Source organism: Dermacentor albipictus, chromosome 1 (genome assembly GCF_038994185.2).
Source record: "Dermacentor albipictus isolate Rhodes 1998 colony chromosome 1, USDA_Dalb.pri_finalv2, whole genome shotgun sequence".
NCBI lineage: Eukaryota > Metazoa > Arthropoda > Arachnida > Ixodida > Ixodidae > Dermacentor > Dermacentor albipictus.
This window is the reverse complement of record NC_091821.1, coordinates 160,402,702-160,424,304: the sequence shown is the minus strand read 5'-3', so window position 1 is coordinate 160,424,304 and position 21,603 is coordinate 160,402,702. Positions and strand designations below refer to the sequence as shown.

The window sequence follows — 21,603 nt, the reverse complement described above, 5'->3', positions numbered from 1 at the left end:
TACCCCAAATCTCAGAAAAGAACCTGCGGCCATTATACGAGTATATATGGTAGCTTCTACGTAGCGCGAAATAACCATTTAACAAACACACAAAAGAAACCCAGCAGAGGCCAAGGATTGACAGGGAAGCAGCAACGCAGTGTGGCAGGTTCATCCACACTTTCACAGACAAAGCATACGAAGTGGTTATAACTTTTCAATAAGGAGACAGCGACAATGAAGAACCAACTAATATAGCATGAAACATTCGTTTACCACACGAAAAACTAGCAGGGGTGGGAGAATAAACAGCTACATGAACTTGCTTGACGCAAATTCCCTGCTTGTGCCCTTCTACAATTGGAAAATTTAAAAGGGCATGAGGGAGACTGACGACAAAACATTATCACGCTTGTTTTTTGTAAAACTACACAAACATTATTCAGGAGAATAGGTATGCTAATGTTGCAAATGCTTGAATGCAGGCGTGGCTTCTTTTTTAATACGAACAAATGTTCACTGCACTAATCTCGTTCAGCAGAGGTGGATGTGCAGTGCAGTCCAGCTACAAGAAACCACTGCTATGCACGATTTGAGGCATGTTCCTGTTCAAAGATCCTTTACATGTGGTACACACAAGAAAGCTCAACACATCATCGGGTTGAAACTTCACTCAGTATACACTTGTGGTTCTTCAACATCAAAATACCTCCAATTCAAACCATAGTCTATCAGATTCTGCACACCGACCAAAACTCATCCCAGACAAAGTACTTCTTTGCATCCACAAATGAAACTCTCCGCTCTCTTAACGTCACGACCACTTGCCACTTTGCCTCAAGTTTCTGTACAAAGTGCTTGCAACACTTCTCAATGATCATGACTGCCAAGCGTCATTCCGCTTCTCGTTTACGAGCCAACAAACGCTTGCATTCTGCACCTTGCTTTGCAGAGCAATAACGAAAATCCTATTCCGCTCGGTGCTTCTTTCGGGCCTCAGTCTATTCTACACCAAATGCATGCTCTGCTAGCATTCTCGGCTGCTTCAGCTGCAAAGTTTACTTTTGCCTATAGTAGTGGGTAATGGGCTTGTGTGTATTAAGCAAAATGGCAGCTCCCACTAAGTAGATGAAAGAGGCACAGGAGGTCTTGCTTTAAAGGTGCCCTGAACCACCCCTCGGGCTTGGCGAAATAACATAGTCCACGGGCAGCATACGCTGCTGTGTACATCTCGGCCAAGTTTTGCTGTTTTATGCAGTGCGCCGAGCCTGCAAGCGGATCACGAAACCGCCTTTCTCTCAAATGCTCTCTTTTCAACAGAAGACTATGTCCTTGCTCTCTTCATGACGTTTTATTTCTTCATTCCCTTAAATGGCTGCTATTCGCCAATAACCAACATCCAACTGTGGTCAGCTACATGGCGTAGATACCGTGGCTGTCGTGGGGTGCCCCCCACAAGTCCACTGTCTAAGCGCACTGCAGTTCACTGAGGACAACCGCGTTTGGCTTGTTTAGCGGGTTGTAGGCACCAAAGGCTTAAGTCGTGGCATCTACGTTAACATAGAAAATAAAATTTTAACTGCGTGCCACAGCAACATTTAGAAGGCTGAGCGTTGTGGGCACGTCCAACTGTGCCGTAGCCTTCGTGGTGCAAGCCATTGAAGAAGGAACAGGATCACAGTGGAGACGGTGTTTGCTTGCCAATAACTCGTCTTCTGCTGAACGCATTGAAGTACTTTTTGTGGCAAAGTATTTCCGAAGTACCTTGCTTTCATTTCAAATGCCTTTCTCTATTTCATAAAAAAGTAGTTCAGAGCACCTTTAAAAAATCTGTGCCAATCCCCACAATGAAAGAGGTTTATGCACAATACAAGCAAGACAGTACCCGTGCAGATATAAAATCTATGAAGTCCCGGGATGGCATGCCAACTGAATCAGTCTAGCTTTCTGTGCAGCTTTGCTAGGTTTGACAAAGCACAATGAGCGACGAGATGAATAAGTGTTTATTTAAACATGAAAATGAAAACAAGCAGGATATCCGGCACGAGAATAAAAATAAATACAACATAAAATTCTGTAATATAAGATGCTGCTTAGCATTAAAGAACTGTTTTGGGGGGTAGGGGTTGGAATGCTCCCACTGGCTCTTCTGAGCCACATAGGATAGCCTTTTACACGTTTGAATATGTTAAGCAACATCGTGTACATAAGATAAAAACTTGCACATAAAGTCCGTACAACACAATACACTGTAAATGCTGGCAGGAAACTGGAGCACCAAACGGGTTTAATCTGCTCAACAGTTCACTGCAACTGCACTGTTGCTAGCGCAGTGGTATGCACAGTAACTTGTGCACTTGTCGCCACAGTATTATTCACAGATACAACATCCTGTAATTACATTAGTTCTGTTCTGCTTCAGGACTGCAGGTCCAGTCACGGCTTCTTCCTTTTTGCTCCTAAGCCGAGGTTACTACGGTTTGAGGTGCTGACTGCTGCCCTCTTGCTTGCAGATGTGCTTGAATTGGTGCTAACAGAAATGTCCAAAAGTTTGACCACTTCAGGGATATAGAACTTCTCAGGTGGTGGAACAGGATCATCAACCAGGAATGTTGCCATGTACTCAGCTTTAAGACACAAAGCACCAGCAGTGACAAGCAGGTCCAGCTGCACGCCTTTTGCCATTCCACTATCAAAGAGAGCATGTGTAATCTCCCCAGCCTCAAGGCCAGCACACACTGTTGTTGTCGGCACAATGGTAGCTCCACCAGCCGTGAGAATGTTCACATAGGCTGCTTCCTTGGAGGCACTTGCATAGACGGCTACACGCCAATTCGAGAATGCACCTTTGTGATCAGTATCCTGGGCGATGCGCTGTCGCCACCGACGTGGAGCAAAGGCCTGCTGTCCCTGCATTGCACATACATATAAAAAAAATAGGGTTCAAGGCACAAAATTAGCCATGCATACTGTGCCACTTAATCAGACTGCACACACTTCACCTTATCACCTTTCCTAGCATTATGCCATTCAAAATAAACTCAACTGCATTGCCTATTGAAGGCAGGGATTATGCTTGTTGTGCTTCTGTGCTTTCTGCTCAGTTAAGGAGGCATAGTAAGGTACGATTTGCTACTCATTGTGTGATGACACAAAAGGATGTTATGAGAATTGCAAGACAGAGCAATGTCATGCCACTTTTTGGAATTTGCTAGAGTAGATTTGCATCTGTTACTGGGCATGGGTTTACTGAAAGAACTACTGTGTAGCATGCTTCATTTCAGATTGCACCCATATTTTTAATTTCAGGTTTAGTACACATATCCTCTTCCAGCTGAAGAATTTCCTCTGATTAACCTCCTGCTTTCAGTCCTTCCTTCCTTTTTGCCTTTATATGAACTCTGCAGTCAACACATATTTACAAGCACATGCAGACTTTACTGTGCACATCATGCTGTGAATGACCGACTTAACATTTTTGTATTTACCATACAAATATAGGCAATTCCTGCCTTCTTCCCACGTATGAAATTATCCATTTGCTTCCTCCACTACTCTTTTGTCATTTATGGTAAACACATTTGCAATGCATCTACACGGGCACATGTAACTCATGCAAACTCCACACAGCGTTGCTCTTAAACATGGTATTCATGCTTTTTAAGCATCTTTAAAACTTAACTTCAAGTAATCTAAACTGATTTTACACATCCCACAGAGATTGAATTATTAGATCTGTATCCCCTTCAGTGACGAATTATATTCTGCAGGGAAAACTTTAAAACTTGCAGGTATTGATGTTTCAGGCATCCAGAGTGCAAAGAAAAAAATTCACCTCTCTAGGACTATTATTGTGCAAATTCGTTCACGTCCTCATATGGAGACATCGTGACTCAATACTAACTTTTCTTCCGCAAGTACAGTTTGGCAGTTTACAAAAAAGGAGGGACCTTATTATTCAAGGTTGTGCAAGCGGTGCATCAACGGGTTCACAGGTTGTGACAGTGGAAGAAACAGTCCTCAGCTGTGATGCAGAGGAAAACATTGCATTTCTGGCAGTGGCCTTGGTTTTTGCCACACACTTATCGTACTTGCACTGCTATGAAAAATTAGTTCTGCAGAAGCCCGCAAGGTAGAGGAAAGTACATTAAAGGGAAAAATTGGCATCCACCTAAACTGCAGCACGAAGCCACAAAAGAAACCCATGCGGGTTTCTCAGAATCAAAGCCTTACAGTTTAAGAAAAATTCGTCCAGGTCCAGGACTCGAACCTCGACCTAACGGCTACAATTTAGGTGGATGTCAATCTTTCCCTTTCATCTACTTTCCTCCACCTTGTGGGCTTCCACACAACTGATTTGCCATATTCACTGTTCCAGTGCCTCGAGTTGTCGAGTAATTCAACCTCGCTCTGTGATTGGCTAGCCTCATGGTAGGCTCAGATGGTAGACCAACCGCCCCAGAAAGGCATTGGTCTAGGGTTCGAGTCTCGGACCAGGGCGAATTTTTCTTTAACTGTGAGGCTTTCTTCCTAAGAAACCCGTATGTGTTTCCTTTGTGGCTTCGTGCTGCAATTTGGATGGATGCCAATTTTCCCCTTTCACTGCTATGGAAACAGCGACTGGATTTGCTGATGCTTGTGATCCTCTGCATCGTACCTCACACAATTGCAGCACGTTTAGAGCAAGAACGGTTACTTAAAATGAGCTTTTGAGTAATGGCATTAAAAGAAACAATGTTAAATTGCAGCGCAGACAAAATTATCAGATACAAAAACAATCCGTGGTGCTACTGTAGGTCAGCTTCATCTGAACGAAATTCTACTGATCTGGCATCAAACTAGGAGTCATTGATATCCGGACGACTTGAGGACGCAACATAATTGCCACACCGACGTCCTCCACTTGATGGCCTGGAAACGTAAGAGTTTGCCATCTTCACGATCAAACAGTGCGCACGGTGATCTTTGTGCCACATTTAAAAATTGCTGCCACTTGTAATTAAAAGGAATACTAAAAAACAAAATTTTATTTCTCGACAGTGAACTAGATGGCGCAATAAGTCCAAAAAATGCAAGAACAGTAGAATCTCGATAAATGGAAATCGCTTAAACGAAACTGCCTCTTAAACTGAACACCATTCTCATGGTTTGTTGGTTTTATATTCATGCAATTGTATTCAGCTTTGTCTTTCAGTAAATGGAACTCCTAATAAACGAAACCAATTTTCCCGGTCCCTTGAGGTTCCATTTAAAGAGTCCACTGCAGTTTTAAATCTTCGCGTGCTGCCTATGGATCACTGGCATGGTAAAGAAAGAGTAAGTCATGGTGTCTCCGTATGGAGATGCGCGTGAAAACAGGGTCCTAACTATTCAGTAACAGAACCCTGAGTATTGAGTAACTGTTTTTCATAAAAGCCCTTTCCTTACATAAAACATAATTTTTTAACTGTTATGAATGATTGAGGCTGCTATAAAAAAGAAATTTGAACAGTACAAACCAGAGCTTTCATAAGACATGCAACTGTTCATCTTCAAACATATTTTTCTTCAGTAGTGTTTCGCCACTTAAACTCACATTGTGTTCATTATGTTCATTTATGTCTCAAATATTAACCGCACCAGTGTGCACCGTGACTCCTCTTTTTGATGGAAAGGGCAATGAAGAAAGCCGCATCTCTATATGGAGACGCCGTGACTGAGAGGGGTAAACATTGCAGTCCACTTATAATGATACCACATATAACAATACATCAGTTATAACAATGTGTCGACTTCAGAGAATCAACTTATGCATTAGGGCTATGAGGAAAAAAAAAAACGTATATAATGATATGTTAATTCACCGCATATCGGATATCACGATCGAAATTCTGCCTTTTGGGCGACGTTTTCCATGCAGAATAATCGTGAAATTTGCATTACTAAGTTCCTCTTAACCGAGACGGGGCGAAAAGTTAGCCTAGGCAAGTTCACATCTGCCGCCATTACCACGCAGCACGTACCACCAGTGTGCCGATTGCGAAAGCCACAAAGAGCATTGTAAGTTAGCACAGCATCCCACAACATAGCGCCAGCTACTTTGCACCCGTATCGCCAGCAAGCATCCACAGATAGAAAAAGAGAGAGAGAGAGAGGGAGAACCGCGACGCAAACCGCACCTATGCTCCCTTTCTACAATCCCCTCAGCGAGCGCGGAAATGCGCCGCCAAAGCGCAAAGCTGTGTCGCTTGGGGCAAAGTTGCACATTTAGCAAGACTCAAAGTATTAGCTCGCACAGTCGACGATATCAACGATTCTGACAACCGCGAGTGCCGCCACGATCCTGAAGGCCAGAAGCAGTGATCCTGACGATCAACGGAAACGGCGGACTTTGTGCGCCAGGACGAAACCTGCCATGTGTGAAACCAACACGGTAGCAGCCGCTGACATTTCCGAACTCTGGGAGCACGTCGCCACTGGCGATAACAGGCAATGCTTTGATGGAGGAGTTTATGGGTGCAGATAGTGCTGCCTTGTTCTGCAAAGAATCTCTGAAGGGGCAATCGTCACGGCACAGAAGGCGGCGTGATGCGACGGAGGTGACGACAGCAACAGCAGTGACAAGATTGACAGTTGCCTGCCTTTGACACCGACCCTAACATTCATGCAAAGTGCACTGTTGCCGGTAGAGTCGCTCACCGATTTCATGCACGCTAAATTATAGCCGCCAGTGTTCGCGCAGCCGCTGGACGCGATGCACACCGCGGTTGTGAACCTGAAACTTCCACGAAAGCAAGTGCAGATTTCTATTTCGGCGCGCCTAAGGCTTGACATGCTGCTTAGAGGTATAAATTAACGTTTCATTTTTCACAGCATACTTTCTACAACGGAAATTTTTTATCGTAAGTGGCAAATTTGATGTCGGAGCTATAAGGGTATGTTCGGCAGTTTTTTTTTTCTTTTTTACGGCAGTCCAGATATAGCGATGATTGGTTATAGCGATTGAATATTTCGTTCTTCTTGATATCACTATAAGTGGACTGCACTGTAGTACGCATGTGGTGGCATGTAGAGACCTGATTATCTTGTTCTTTCCCAGGCCAAAAACACTCATTGCAGTGGGTCTTGCAACCTCCATCCCAAACCTGCTCAGCTTGGTAACAACAGAAGATTACAAAAGAAAGAGAGAGAGAGAAGACATGCTGTAGCTCTGAACAAAGAGCCAAGAAAAGGTGGTGTTGTGCCGCTACTTTTAATAAAATTTAAAAGAACTCTGAAATGATTTGGCGATTATGTACAAACGCACAAAATCGGTCCGGTAGGTCCTTCTGATTAAGATATAATCTAAGCCCTCCGCATAACGCTCATAATTACAAAGTCTTAAAAATGTGCATCACTGTCTATTGCAGAGGTGCCACTCCTTTTGAGTTTTCAGCAGCCTCTTCTCACGTTATGTAGCATGGGTGAGGGACGTTCACCAGGTCAGCGATTCGACTGGTTACCCACACAATGTCATCGGGAATGCTAGAAACATGTCGCTTCATGGAGCTTATTTTTAATAGCATACATATGCACAAAAATATGCATGCATACAAATTCAATAAATGTGTATGTTTCTTCACACTAATGGACCACTTCTGCCTAAGAAGGCAAATCATTTGCTACAGCTGTGGCGCGGCATCCAATGGGGCATCTATGTTTTTTTCAATAAAAATAGGTGCAGCAATGTCTTTCTTCCTTGGCGGCAGGATCACGAATGGTACACCAGTGCTGTACTATGCTTGTCTTGCACTGCAGGTGCATGCAGGGATTAAACTGCAGTGATTGCAAGCTGTAAAAGATGCGAGTGCTGCATGTCAATGTCAGCAACAACCTCTATGATCAGCACAGCGATCATGTGCAGTTTCGGAAAGAAAGGTGCCTTTAATGGAAACCGCAGATTCTACATTTGTCAAAAAGGCATGTTTTGTGTATGATTTGCCGAGGAAGGTAGCAGAAAAATTTCCTCGCAAGCCGAGATCTGGAATAAAAGCATTGCAAAGAAAATTAAATATGCCATACAATGTGTCAAAACGTCTGGCAAAAGCTACCATCTCTGCCTATCATTTAAAAAATGCGGGTTTGATGTCCGTGTACGTTTCCCCCCCCCCAATTTCCTTTTTCTTTACTTTAGCGTAGAGGAAACTTCATAGTGTGGTGAAATAGGCTGTTTATAAACAGCCCATTTTACCACACTTTGTAGCCTACTATGGCAGTGCTTGCTTTAACTGCTGACATGTGCAAAGAAATCTTACAAGCACAATACTATAGAGAATTGTAAATGTACGTGCAAGATATTCACGTGTTATCAGGCTATTATCAAGCCAAAAAATAATCAGCATAAACAGTTACACTCAAACCTCACTATAACGAAGTTGAAGGGGAAGCCAAGATTAGTTATATCCATTACTTCATTATACTGACTACAGTCGAACCGGGCTATATCGAACTCGCAAAGAACGCCTATCAGTTCGATATAGACCATAATTCGATATAAGCGTGCTAACATAAAAGCATATACCATTTATAAAATTACTTTATTGATGAAACTAGCTTAGTTTCGCATGAAATAGTCCTGTATTTTCTTCTGCTTGGGCAATTTTGCTGCTTGCGACGCACGCACTTTTCCGCATTGTCTAAGGAGTCGGAGCAGCTGAAGCCGCAACTTTCCGCATTCGCGTAGACGCACCGGACTAGTGTGAGTGCACCAATCACTTCGGAGGATGTGGGCCAAGAACCGTCCTTGCTTTCCTCATTGTGCCTACTTTCACTTGTGCTCGGTATGATGTCCGCAATGTAGTCTTCGTTTTCGGGCTCTCCCGTGGTTGCGACACAATCATTTGCGCTCACAAGCTCGTCCACCGTTGATTTGTCAATAGCTTCCGGAAATTCTGACAGCTCGCTCCAAACTTCAGCAACACCGGCAACAGCTTCGTCGCATTCATCAGAATTTACAGTCATAACCGAGCATGCGAAAGTCAGCACGGCTGAAGCAATTTCGGATGAACCAATCGTACACAGCCGTGCATACGCGTCGGACGCCACGGGCACCGAGTCGCGAGTTTAGCCGCTTTAGCCCTATTCTCCCCCTTATTCTTCAAGATCGTGATGAGAATGCTCCTCGGAATCTTGTACGCTGAGGGGACATCCGACTTCTCACCGCATTCGACCCTATTTATGATTTCGGGCTTCACGACGAAAAGCGAATTCTGCCGCTTCATCACGGCGACACTGCGGGAGAAGGCCCACAAGGCGCACACACAATGAACCAGAAAAGCAGCGAGACAACTCGCACTTTCGCCATCTTTCACAACGAGGGCACAAGAGCCTCTAATTGGCTGTCTGAGCAAGCGCTGCGGGCGGGCCAGGATCATTTTTTGCAGAGGGGTGTCGACGGCTCGTCTGAGGCAGTGCGGTCACGGTAGGGAAAGCGGCTGGATGGAGCCACGCCGCCGAGTCTTCCCGCCACCGCGAGGAAAAGCCAATTTCCGGGGGCGCTTTACGCCGCATGACGTTTGATATACCGGGAGTTGCTACTATTTTTGTTCGATGTAAGTGTAATTTTTGCCATATAGAGAATAATTCAATGTAAACGGGTTCGATATAGTCGGGTTCAACTGTATTGCCATTTACTGCAGTATATGCCCAATGGTATGCACCACTTTAAACATGCAAAGACTACAGCTCTGCAGCCCGCGGTGAAAATGCAATAAAACAACAGCAAAAAGCTATCCAGCGCATGCAACACACAATTTTATAACGCCTGACGTGACAGCCATTAAGACAGCATCCTTAAGTTGAAATGCAACGGTCTTTTGCTTCCGCTTTCCACTCTGTTCGCTCATATTGTTGTGAAACCGTCGAAGTATATGGCCAACACAGCTTGGCACGGCTCCAAAACCATGGACACAGATGCATTCGGCCCTTGAAAGCGAAATTATCTGATCCGCCGCTCTCTCATGGCCCTACAGCTTTGCTGTGCGAGCGTGCCAGCTTTGCTTGGCTGCTTCGTGCTAGTTACGCACAATCTCAGAGGTTATGCCTAACTGCGTCAGCACAATGTGGTGCACTGCAGTCAGAGAGAGAGAGAGACTGGTTTTTAGCATGCCATGCGTAAGCATCATCATCTATATGTGGCATGGCACAGCTAAGCGTGTCCTCCAAGATTGCAATCTCAGAAGGCGTGCCTAGCTTTGCCAGCTACGTGCTGCAGCGAGAGAGAGGTGCGATAAGATAAGAAGTGCTACTTGTGCTGGGCCACACACAGTGATGAGAAAGACCAGTGATGCTCGACGGCATATCCAACATGGGAATTATGACCTGCCGTGAAAGACGAGTGCGGAACCCGGCGGAAAGCAACATGTTCGGTTCACAACGGTAGGTACTTTTGGTTTCGGAGACGAATCTAGTTTGTTATATCCATTGGCAGAACAATTTTACTGAATTAAAACAATGTTTAAAATACATGGATCTCTATGGGGATTTCAAGAGGAATTGCATTGATTATATCCCTTTTCATTATAACCAAGAAGAAAGGGGGTTAATTGAGGGGCCAGATTTTTATTAGTAATATCATAAGAAGCCAACAAAACTGACACCAAGGACAACATAGGGGAAATTACTTGTGTTTAATAAATGAAATAAGGTAACAATAAATTAAGGGAAACGAAAGTGGATGAAAAAACAACTTGTTGCAGGTGGGGAACGATCCCACATGCGAAGGTTGTTTTTTCATCTACTTTCATTTCTATTTTTTTAGCATTACTTTAGCACAAGTAATTTCCCCTATGTTGTCCTTGGTGTCAGTGTTTGTTGGCTTCTTACGATATTTTCATTATAACAAGGTTCAAATCGACATGTTTGCACAGCTCAAAAAACGAGGACTGAAGGAAGAGCACAACACAGGCACTGGACATGTTTGCACAGCGCAAAAGACGAGGACTGAAGGAAGAACACAACACAGCGCCTGTGTTGTGTTCTTTCTTCAGTCCTCATCTTTTGCGCTGTGCAAACATGTCGACAGTGAATCACCAACTCGCCCAAGCTTCCACCTTACTCAGCCTCAAATGTATGTTGTAATTTGCACATTGGATATACGCTCACAGAAACATGGTGAATGGCCGAAGTGGCCTGCCTCTTTTTTGCTTTATGTAGCAGAAGCCAGCAAACATTGCGCACCGTGTCTTCATCAGTCACGCAAAGTTGTAAAAGCTTGCTCCTTCTAGCCCAGGTTTAATGAGAAAAATTAGGTAGGAAAGAGATGCCAGAACACAATCTACACAAATTAACAGCTTGTGTCACCACATGATGTCATGGCCAAGTAGGTGAGACATAACGATCGCTACACGGTGTAAAATTTGGGGGGGGGGGACTATAGCTTAAGAGGGGGGTAATGTTTAACCACTTGTACCTGTTTTATTAAAATGTGGTGATACAAAACTCTTGTGGGAAAGCATTCCTTGAGAGGTACCCTCTGCCTAGGCTTACACGAACAACTGTTTGTTGTTGCACTCCAAATGCAACCATTAAAGCTAACATGGTTCATAAAATGGAGACGATCAAAAAATGGTCTTTCGGATTTTCTCAGTTTTTTGTTATTATTCAAGCTTACGTTAAAACATTATTGGTAACAACCACATGAAATCAAATAAAGCATAGGAGAAATTAGCTGTTCATATTAATTGAAATGAAGAAAAAATAGAGAAAAGGAAAATGAAAGTGGACAAAAAGGCCACTTGCTGCCCATGGGAGCTGCACCATCTTTCACATTATGTGTGTGATACTCTGCTATAGCAATTGTGAAATGGTTGAACATCAGCCACTGCTTTGGGAGGCAGACGAGTGCTATCGCCGGGTGCCTACTGGTAAGATAGGCAAAAGTGTGCTAGTGGCCTGGTGCTCAGTAAATGTGGCAACTCTACGCTTGGGAAAGACACCCACCTGATGGAAAATTGCCTAAAATGAACTGCTAGCAATCGTTTTTCCAATACTCTCAGAGGTTCTAATCATGTATGAGGCATCAAGTATGTATTGCAGCCAGGCTTCCCTCTTGCACTTTCCTCTGGACCCGCTGCTTCATCTAGCAACGTCACAGCAAAGTTCGTGCGCGTCACTTGTGTGAACACATTCAGACAAAACCGTCTGATTATATATGACATGGGTTTGTTTTCACACAGAACTGGATAAATTTTAAGGGATTTTCTTTTGTCATTGAATAACGGAACATACCTGGCGGCCGAAGTAAACGTCAAAGGAGTTCATTGAAGAGCAGCACATACCCAGTGACCCAAGTTGGCATGAAAGGGAAGGGAAAAACACAGCAGCCTGGTGCTCTACTCATTAGACCATGGACCACCCAGCAACCCAAGTCGGCGTGAAATAAGTCAGATAAAGACAGAAAAACATACTGCAAACTGAGTGAAGTTCCCAAAGAATGCTAATCGCATTAAAGCTTGCTCACGCTAACTGTTCACACCATTCTAACTATGCAATTTGTGGCAGTGAAGCACAGTCTCTGTGCAGCCCTAACTCAAAGCTGGGGCCAGCACCAAGCAGGGTATAACCTCAGATACTGAAAGCACAGTGCACAATTTCTTTGTAGTATATATCATTCTGTCCATCATTAGCAGTTTTAATTGCAGAAGAATTGTGTGACCCTTTTAGTAATAATCTTCTTGGCAACTGTAAGGAATTTATTGACATAGAGCAAGTGCTGCAAGGTATCTAAAAGGATAACTTAAATCTAGATTAGTTCAATGTTTTCCTGTAGATAGTTATGGGTGCATGTTTTAGAGCACCCCACATAATTTTATTAATCCCTGTGAGAACAAAAAAAAAAAAAACAGCTGACAAGCAGACAGAAAATACCCAAATAATAACAGGCTGAAAACACCGCTTGGAATTCAGTCCTGCCTTCATCATTGATGGGCATTGTGCAAAAGGAGTACAAAAGACAGGAGTTGTACCTGTACTGTCGAGTGCACTTACTCTCTTTTTTTTGTTATTATTTTAACACCAAGCCCTTCGAGTCACAAATAACCAACTACAATAGCTTTACCTGCTCTCTCTGCATATACTGATGCTGTATTGCGAAAAATATGCAACGTTTTTGTTTTCTGCACTATTAAAATTTAGGGTTAACTAAACCATGAAAAAGAAAGAAAGTTGAGCAAGCAGCAGCACATTTATCAAGCTCACCTTGCCTTTGTGGCTTTTCGTTGAAGCAGTTGAGAGGTTCATAAGGCAGCTTTCAGTCAAGGGACCACCCCATTCATATTCCTCTTCATCCAAAAATTTTCCAGCCTTTGCACTCTCGTCCAGATAAGCTGCATGCAAGACAAACTTTCCAGCAGCAAGAGCAGCAAGATAGCGTTCATTCTTAAGGGCCTGTAGCAATACCAGATGAGTCATTTCTGGATTATAGGCTTTGGAAGTAAGTAGCACACCATTTAGTTTAGATATGATTGATGCATAGCGGATCTTCTGCTCATCTGAGAAGCCAGAAATCACAAACACCTTAGGAGGCAGCTCCACTATTGGCTCTGCTTCTTCAAATACATTGTCATCTGCTCCGTCAGGGGACTGCTCTGTTGCTGGCTGTGAAGCAGGTTCCATTTCAGCCAGCTTTCCAGCAAGCCTAGCCATTTCCATCCTTCGTGTTGGGTCATCCCAAGTGATGGCAACAAATTGGGATTCTGAGTCGGGCAAAGGAAGGCTAGTAATGACTGATGGCTTTGTAGAGTCTGTTCCTGTGAGCACAGGGTGAATTGGCGATGCAACTATAGGTGCTGGAGCTGGTCTCAAACTCTGTCGTCGTCCAGCTGCTTTTGCGGCCATCATGAGTTCATCCAGCTGATCATTTATCTTTTGCTGGCTCTCTGTGAGCCTCCGAGGTTGCAGTTCTGTGCTTTGAGGTGCTTTTGGCAACCCAATTTCTCCGCGAGGAGGTGACTTTAGGGGCTTGGGTGATCCAAGCTGCGAGGAAGCACTCTGCTGAGACCGCTGCTTAGGAACACGGACGGTTGAAACATGGCCTACAAGAGAAAGTCGTTCATCATGTGCACTAGGGAAGTCAGCTTCATCAAGCCAAGAACCAGAGCCCTTGCAAGCATACACCCAGCCTGAGCTCACTAAACTTTTGCCTTGCTCTCTGGCTCGAAGCACTTCCCGTGGCACTGCCTCTCCGGGCTTGCTTTGGTGCACAATGTGCGTGCAATGATCTGAGTAAGCGGAAATAAATTCCCCACCTAGTTCACGGACTATGTCTCCCAACTCCTTCTGCACATGTGAGAGCCTCTTTGACACACATACAATCGCTCCTGCAAGTGGGAATGATGCTGGTGGTGCTCCTTGTACCCGTCCAGTCTGAAGTCCAGGACTTGGGCTGTCCAGCAGTCCATTAAGGTCTTCATTGACACCAAACTGTTCCAGGATCTGGTCAAAATTTCGAGCAATTTGTTTTCCAAGAGACAAAGGACGCGACCTTCTCGGTGTGTTCACGTTTTCTTTGGAAGCCCAGTTCTCTTCGATCCCTGTGATGTTCAGCTTTGGCCTATAAGTGGCATCTATGCTTTGCTGGAAGCTTTCGTCTTCACTGCTAGCCTCTGCACTGGCCAAACTACTGCTCATGCTGTTGTGGCTTTCTGACAGAAGTTCTCGAATACGCTGACTTTTTAGAAAGCTTCCTGGAGTTGACAAACCACCAGCAGAAACTGTCCGTCTTTCATCAGGCGTGCGCAACAACCTTGCTGGTTCAGCAGCTGCAATCTTGCTTCTCTCATCAACAGCATTATCAGTATGCTCATTAGTAAAAGATGGGTCATGAACTATAAAGCTTCCAGGCTCCTTACACATCGAAGGGGTGTGCGAGGCTGACATTTGAGCACCACATGCTTCCGAAGCTTGCCTTGTGCTTTCCTTACATGGCAGCATGTTGAAAGGTTCAGATTCTTTGTCAGGTAGGAGTGTTATGCTGTTCTGATTATAAAGTTGCACTCCATGCTTTCCTGCATAAGAACCATTTTGGTTCAAAGCATTTAAGCTTCTAACTGAAGATGAAGGCTTGGCACTGAGGGGTTGGTGAGCAGCATCACTTAGCAAGAACATGTCCTCATTCATCTTTTCACCATGCTTTGCACAAGCCACCAGCCAGTCTTTGGTGACCACAGGCAGGCCCCAATTCACAGCAGCCTCAAATTTAGTGCCTTCAGGTTCTCGTGCAATCAAATGAGTGTTTGGCAAAAGGTTCCGCTGGTTGTTGCGACGTACTGACCGCACCAGAAATTCCTGGCAAGTAGCCCCCAATGATTCAGCCAAGTGAACTAGAAAATCTCGCTCTGGCTTGCTATACTGACTGAACGAAATGACGCAACCATGCAGGAAGTCCTTTGTAGCCGGTTTTGTGAATGGCCGGAACAATGGGTCCTCTTCGATAGGAAGCAAAGATTCTTTGTGAACACAAGCCTCAAGCCAGCAGTATGTTACCAATATGCCATCAAGAGAGCTGTAGTTCTTGGGCTCTATAACAAGTGGCACAATCTCTATCAACTGCTGCCTGCCCTTGCTGGCACTATCATCATATATTTTTCCCCCATTGTGAGTGATGTACTCTTCCAAAATTAGCTCATCCTCTTTTTTGAAATCGTGTATCCTGAAAAGCATACCTGTAAAGAGTGCATCAGCAGACTCATACCTCTCCAGCAGTTTTTCATTCATGGTGCTGTTTTTCATGCTGGCTTCGAGAGAATCCAATGCTTCACTTGTCTTCTCTATATTGCATGCAGAAATTGTAGCTTCATTTTTTTCGTGATGTAAAGTGGATGCACTGTCTCCGACATTCATACTACCATTATTCGAGACCCTGTACTGCTCTACAATATCACTAAGATCAGTTGGAAATGGATTTTCACATTCTAGTATCACTGATTTCCTGTGAGTCTCAATGGTGTTGGGCATACAATTTGCAGGCAGCTCGCCACCTCTAACATCAGAGTGCAACTCTGCCAGCAGGTATGTGTCAATCTTCTGCAATTTGCCTGAAGCACAGCTTTCAGCAAACCACCGTGCAGACACAACATAAGGTGAACCACCATGCCTCTTGATCATTTTCATAATTTCTGAAATGAAGTGAGGACCTTCAGCAGCTACTACATGGGTAACTTCTTCCTTGTATTCATCAAGCCTCACTCCTCCACATGCATTGATAACTTTTCTCATTTTCTCAAGTTTTTCTTGGGCAAAGCCCCACAGAAGTACACAGCACCCATCCAGAAACTGACCACAGCATGACGACAATTTATCAATATCAATATCATCAACTGGATCTTTCAGCTTGACCTCACGCAGGGTTAGAATGCTCTCATTTGAGCGCGCAGTATCGTTTATGTGAGTGGCCTCTTCCGTTTTGATGACACTACAATCCCATGAAGGCAAAGCATCATCTGCACAAGACCGATTGGGTGTTGATTTTTTGCAGACATCAGCTGGTTCCAAAGCATAAAGTGATTCATCAAGGGCATAGCCTGCTTGTGCGCTTTCATAGAGCCAGCGGACATGGACACAATGCAGCTTCCACAGGCGGGCATAATTGTATTTGTCCCCAGCAGCTTCCAAGAGAGCCACGTGTGTTGTCTTCTTGCAATGTAGCTGGCCGGAGTAAGAGCCTCCATTGGACTCTACGAGGGCTTGTAGCTGCTTACGTTCAGCAGTAGGGACCTGAAAATTTCAAGGGAGGAAAAAAAAAAAAACTACTGCTTTCAACAGATCTAGGTACTTGCTTTCATATGAAAGAAAGAAAAAAATGGAAAAGGTAGCTGCTACTAGTTCAACAGCAGGTAAATGTTGAACAGTGTTCAGTGCACTAACATTGTCAAACAGTAGACTTTGGTAGTGTCCCTTTAAGACAAACCTAGTTAAGGTGAATTTTTGGATATAAGGAACTATGTAGCGTGAACATGTAGATGCTTTCCCATATACCTAATGAAAATCAGTTTAATCCGTTAAGCTGAACATCCGCAGCTGCCACAGACACCTGCTACTTCGCTCAGCGAGACGCCCACATTGGCGGCCTTTGCAGGAGACGAATCTGCTATCTACACGAGAAGCAAGCGCTATTTCTGGTGGAACATACTATATGCCAGTATCCATCGTGACATAGATGCCTGCAGCACAGAATAATTGAAGAGCTCCTCAATGTCCTTCTGCAGGCTAGTAATTAGGCGATGATGCTGCCCAAAAGCCAGCCACAATGACACAGCTGATAATGACCTGAATACATTGGTGTTTTTTTTTTTTTTTTCAACGTATTGGCACTTAAGAATTTTTCAGCAAGCTACGTGAAATGTCAGCTTTTGTGACAGCCCACAATCTTACACAAAGCTGGCAAGCAACCATTATTCAAATGCTTAAGTAACTGAGTGCATAAAGAAACACTTTCCATCTTGCGAATCCAGTAAATGTCTCTCTTACATTTGATTTTTGCTTTTGATGCTGTTCCTTTTATTGTCTTGTGTAGTTTGTGCGCCAGGAATAGCAGACTTTGAGCTCTATGGAATACCTATGTTAAGTCGAACTTCTTAAGGTATATTATTACATATATATATACATATTTTCATGGACCCCTCGAGTTCATCTTAACAATAGTTTACTGCATAATTCATGGGCCTTTACATTTCAAAGATGCACTTCAGAAAAAAGTCAATGCAATAACTTCAAACCATGCATGCATGCAAGGAACTGTACACTCGCACCTTTCAGACCCACTGCTTCTGCAGCTCAGCATGAGGTTATTGGTTCAGTTCCCAGCTGTAGTGGCCACATTCCGACATGACCAGAATGCAAAAATATTTGTGTATTGTGTGCATATTAAAAAAGCTCAGATGGTCAGAATTGTCCTGGAGCCCCTGTACTATACTGTTTCGCACAATCCCTTTGTTGCAAGACATTCACCCTACAATGCCCAGCATAATTTTTGATACGCTGACTTTGATGCCTAAAAAACTCTAATGTAGGCTTTGAAAACCCACCATAGAGCCCACACTAGCTTTTCGTACATGCTGGAGGGGGTTTTCAGTTTTATTCAATTATTTCAATTTGTACTCACTTATTTCACTGTTTTCTTTGATATGAAATGTTGTTTGGGCTTTGTGGGGTTAAGCCAAACCAAATAAATAAATAAATAAATAAATCACTTTCTAGTGAAATCCATAGGGTGTTAAAACCAACGTGTCTACCATGTTTACACCCAGCTTCTCCTGGTTTTTCTCTCACTATCAAAATCTACCGGGTGAGAAATTCGAAAACACTATTCCTTATCATCATTAGCCCTGAGAACGAACTACAGGGGCGCTGCGAACGCCACTCGCGTGACGTCAGGGCACGGCTCACGCCTGTCATCTCCTACAGTTCGGGCGGTGTGCAGGCGCCTTCTGCAGTGTTTCAGTTTGTTCGCTCTCATTCCCTATGCCTGTATACCTATGATGGCCATCTAAATATGTTTTTACGCCTCCTTCATTCGCGAAAATTTATTCAAAGAGATTATTTCCTAGATGGCACTATATTTCTCAAAGGTAACGTTACAGTGCCAGTGGAAGAAGCTCCGACAAGCGCATTGTGGGTTTTTCATGCGCTGATCTACACCTCGCAGTGGTACCTCACGTGAATAATAAAAGCTTAAACACAATAACACAGCACATCAGAATCCACTTAGGATACCATACCTGCCATGGTGAAACAAGCATCTCAGAACTGCTGGCTATATATAGTATGACTTTTACAACATTTAACAAGCTAAAACATGTTTGCTCATGATGAGCAGCTCATGGTATATGGTATTTGGTATTGCATTTCTTCAGACAAACTTTCAGCAGGGACACAAGGACTTAACACTGCAGCTTGGATTCCACCAGCACTAGCTTCTTTAACTACTTTTCAAAATTAGACCGTTCGTCACTGGTTAAATTTAAGTGGCGGTAATTTGAAGTATAGCTAATTGAGGCCTACAGCTGTTTGTAGCATATGGAAATAAATGTACGAATACTTATTCCCTTTTCTGTGCTACATGTTTACACCTATCCATGCTACACTTGAGCAGTTTACTGGCATGTGTTGTTTGAGAAACAGACATGACGAATCTGTTAGGCGAACTGACACAGGCTGCTTGGCCAAAATATTTGAGTGAAATACACCTTTCAGACTGTGGCTGCAGCCAGAAAGATTCCGAAGCCTCATGTATTAGTAGTACGGGATATATGGAGATATCATTCCCCGGTGGAAGTAAAAAATGAGTGAATTCATGCGATTCTTGTGCTGTCTTATTATTTTTGTGGTGTCTTCCTTATGAGGAGGGTTTGTAGGGATCTCTTTAATGTACTTATGAAGCAAATAGTTCTCAGTTTGTACAATTAAACAACGTAAGATGGCGACATGGTGAGGCAGAAGGTGTTTGAATTACCCTTTTCAAGGCAGCGTAAGCTGCACTGTAGTGCCTTGAATATACTTTATGAACTGCAATTGGCACTGTAAAGAACTGCTTCATGTTTTCTATTCGAAGTTGTAGTGAACTAATGGGTTTTGCAATGATACATGTCTCACCGTAACGATGTCCACCGTCGGTTGCTTCCGTTGCGTGAGGGATGTGCCATATTGTTGATAAAGGCTGCTGAGGGTCACTATGCAATATTTCATTGCTTCCAATTCATTAGTTCTCAATCTCAACCATGAAACTTCTCTTTCATGTGATTGCTGTTATGGTATTCGTGAAGTATATACTTACTACACATGACATAATACGCATGTAACTCTTCCTTTTATGCATTACTAAAGTGGCCGTATTTGACTAGAACAACTCACCAGAGCAATAAGAATCATGATGAAAGTGTTACTGGGCAGTGCCCTACTAACATGCATTTATGATGTTTACACTAAATACCAAGGTTTTTTTTTTTTTTTCATGTAGTACACTGTCTTTCAAAGCTAAGTACTAAGGGAATGTTAAGTGTTCAGCAGAGCATCATACACAACTTCGCCTGTTGAATTTGCAAAAATTCTTTTAACACAAAATTTATGGACAGACATGGCGCATATATGCATTGCAAAAACCAGTAGACCCCTTCAACGCTACATAGCTTGCGATATGCAAGCCGCAAATTTTCTGAACTTCTGCGGTTTTGAATATGAAACTGCGGTTCAAGCATGACAGCAGAAAGAAGCAGACATATCCCTCAATAAGTACCGCTTGATCCACCAATACCCCAAGTATGCACGAAGGGAACAAGCATGCGCGGCAGCCGAGCGATCTAGAGTGAGCGCCATTCTGGCCGTGACATCACTTGTGACAGGGCGCCACTTCAACTTCTCGTCGCTAATAGACACCAGCAGGCTCATCATATCTATCTAGGCATGTGGCTTCTTGTTGGTTCACCCCTTATCATTCATACTGCGCAGTTTGTTAAAAGAAGGAGGCATACAGGTTGATGCAGTAAATGAAACACCATGCAGTCCTAGTTGCCCTGGCTGCACACCACAATGAAGTCTTTCGTTTACAAATTGCGGACAGAACTGATGCGTTCTGGCGGTGACATGGCATCTGTGGCGAAAGGTACAAAGCACAGTCAGCGACCAGACGTCGTCAGAACCCCCGATTTTAACCGACGGCTGCTGCAAGTCACCGTGAGTGACGACCCAGGGAAGCCAATGTGGACCATTGCAAAGGAGCTCCAAGTCGCAGAGTCGACTGCCGGGCTCGCTCTGCACGAGGATTTGAGATACCATTCCTATTTCATGAAGAGGGGGCAATTCATATCCTATGGATGGATGGATGGATGGAGTAACTTTATAGAAAGGTCCTGCGAGCTACGGGGTGCAAGGTCCCATAGAACGGGCTACTCTATAAAACTCGGGAGAATTGACTGCTCTGGTCCAAGCGCTTGCTAAGCAAGCTGAAGACACCTGAGGAGCCTGGAACACTCTGGATTTCTTCAGATGAAAAGAACTTTGACCAAGACCAAAAAGTTAAACACCGTAACGACAGGTGGCTTTGCACAAGTGCTGATGAGGTGCCTACAGTGATGCACACAATATTTCCATTGTCTGTGATGGTGTTAGCTGTTGTCAACAATGAGGGTGACATCATGCCGCCGCATTTTTTTTTTTTGCAGAACTCCACGTTAATGCTGCCGTGTATGTGGAGGTGCTTGCCTCCGTTGTAAAGCACTGGACAGAGACTGTTTCGAAAGGAAGACCCTACGACCACGTCAATCCAAACTTATGGCCTCCTAGTTCTCCAGATTTAAATCCGCTTGTCTACTATGTCTGTGCATCGTTGAGAGAGAGGCCAGCAAACAGCCAAATAATAGAAAATACTCGGTGAAGGCCGCCACTGCTGACTCAATGGCCAACATCTCTAACGACCATCTGATCCGTGCGTGCAGCCGTTTCCGAAGCCAAATTGAATCGGTTATTGCTGCGGATGGCGGATTCATTGATCAATTGGGGAAATAAACCGCAAGTATTTCCCAAAGTTTGGCGAAAGTATGTCTATTTTTGCTGGAGATATTCTTCTCTGCCTGAAGCGAACATTGTGTTCTCAAATACCTCGCGCACCCGGTA

At 43.9% G+C, this 21,603-nt stretch overlaps 1 protein-coding gene across 2 annotated transcripts in view; it reads right to left on the bottom strand.

Annotated features, from left to right (window-relative positions):
* Window positions 1-1,964: 1,964 nt before the first annotated feature.
* The window catches only part of mus101 (mutagen-sensitive 101), a 60,146-nt gene continuing 40,507 nt past the window's right edge, over window positions 1,965-21,603 (bottom strand). The window contains exons 4-5 of one of the 2 annotated variants that reach the window (XM_065443333.2): window positions 13,195-16,710; window positions 1,965-2,889 (exon numbers count right to left, since the gene is read on the bottom strand). In XM_065443333.2, coding sequence (XP_065299405.1) covers window positions 2,416-2,889; window positions 13,195-16,710 — 3,990 coding nt within the window. In that variant the 3' untranslated portion in view covers window positions 1,965-2,415. Of the gene's footprint in view, window positions 2,890-7,854; window positions 7,979-13,194; window positions 16,711-21,603 lie in introns of those variants that run through there. The other variant, XM_065443342.2, reaches the window with a different exon arrangement.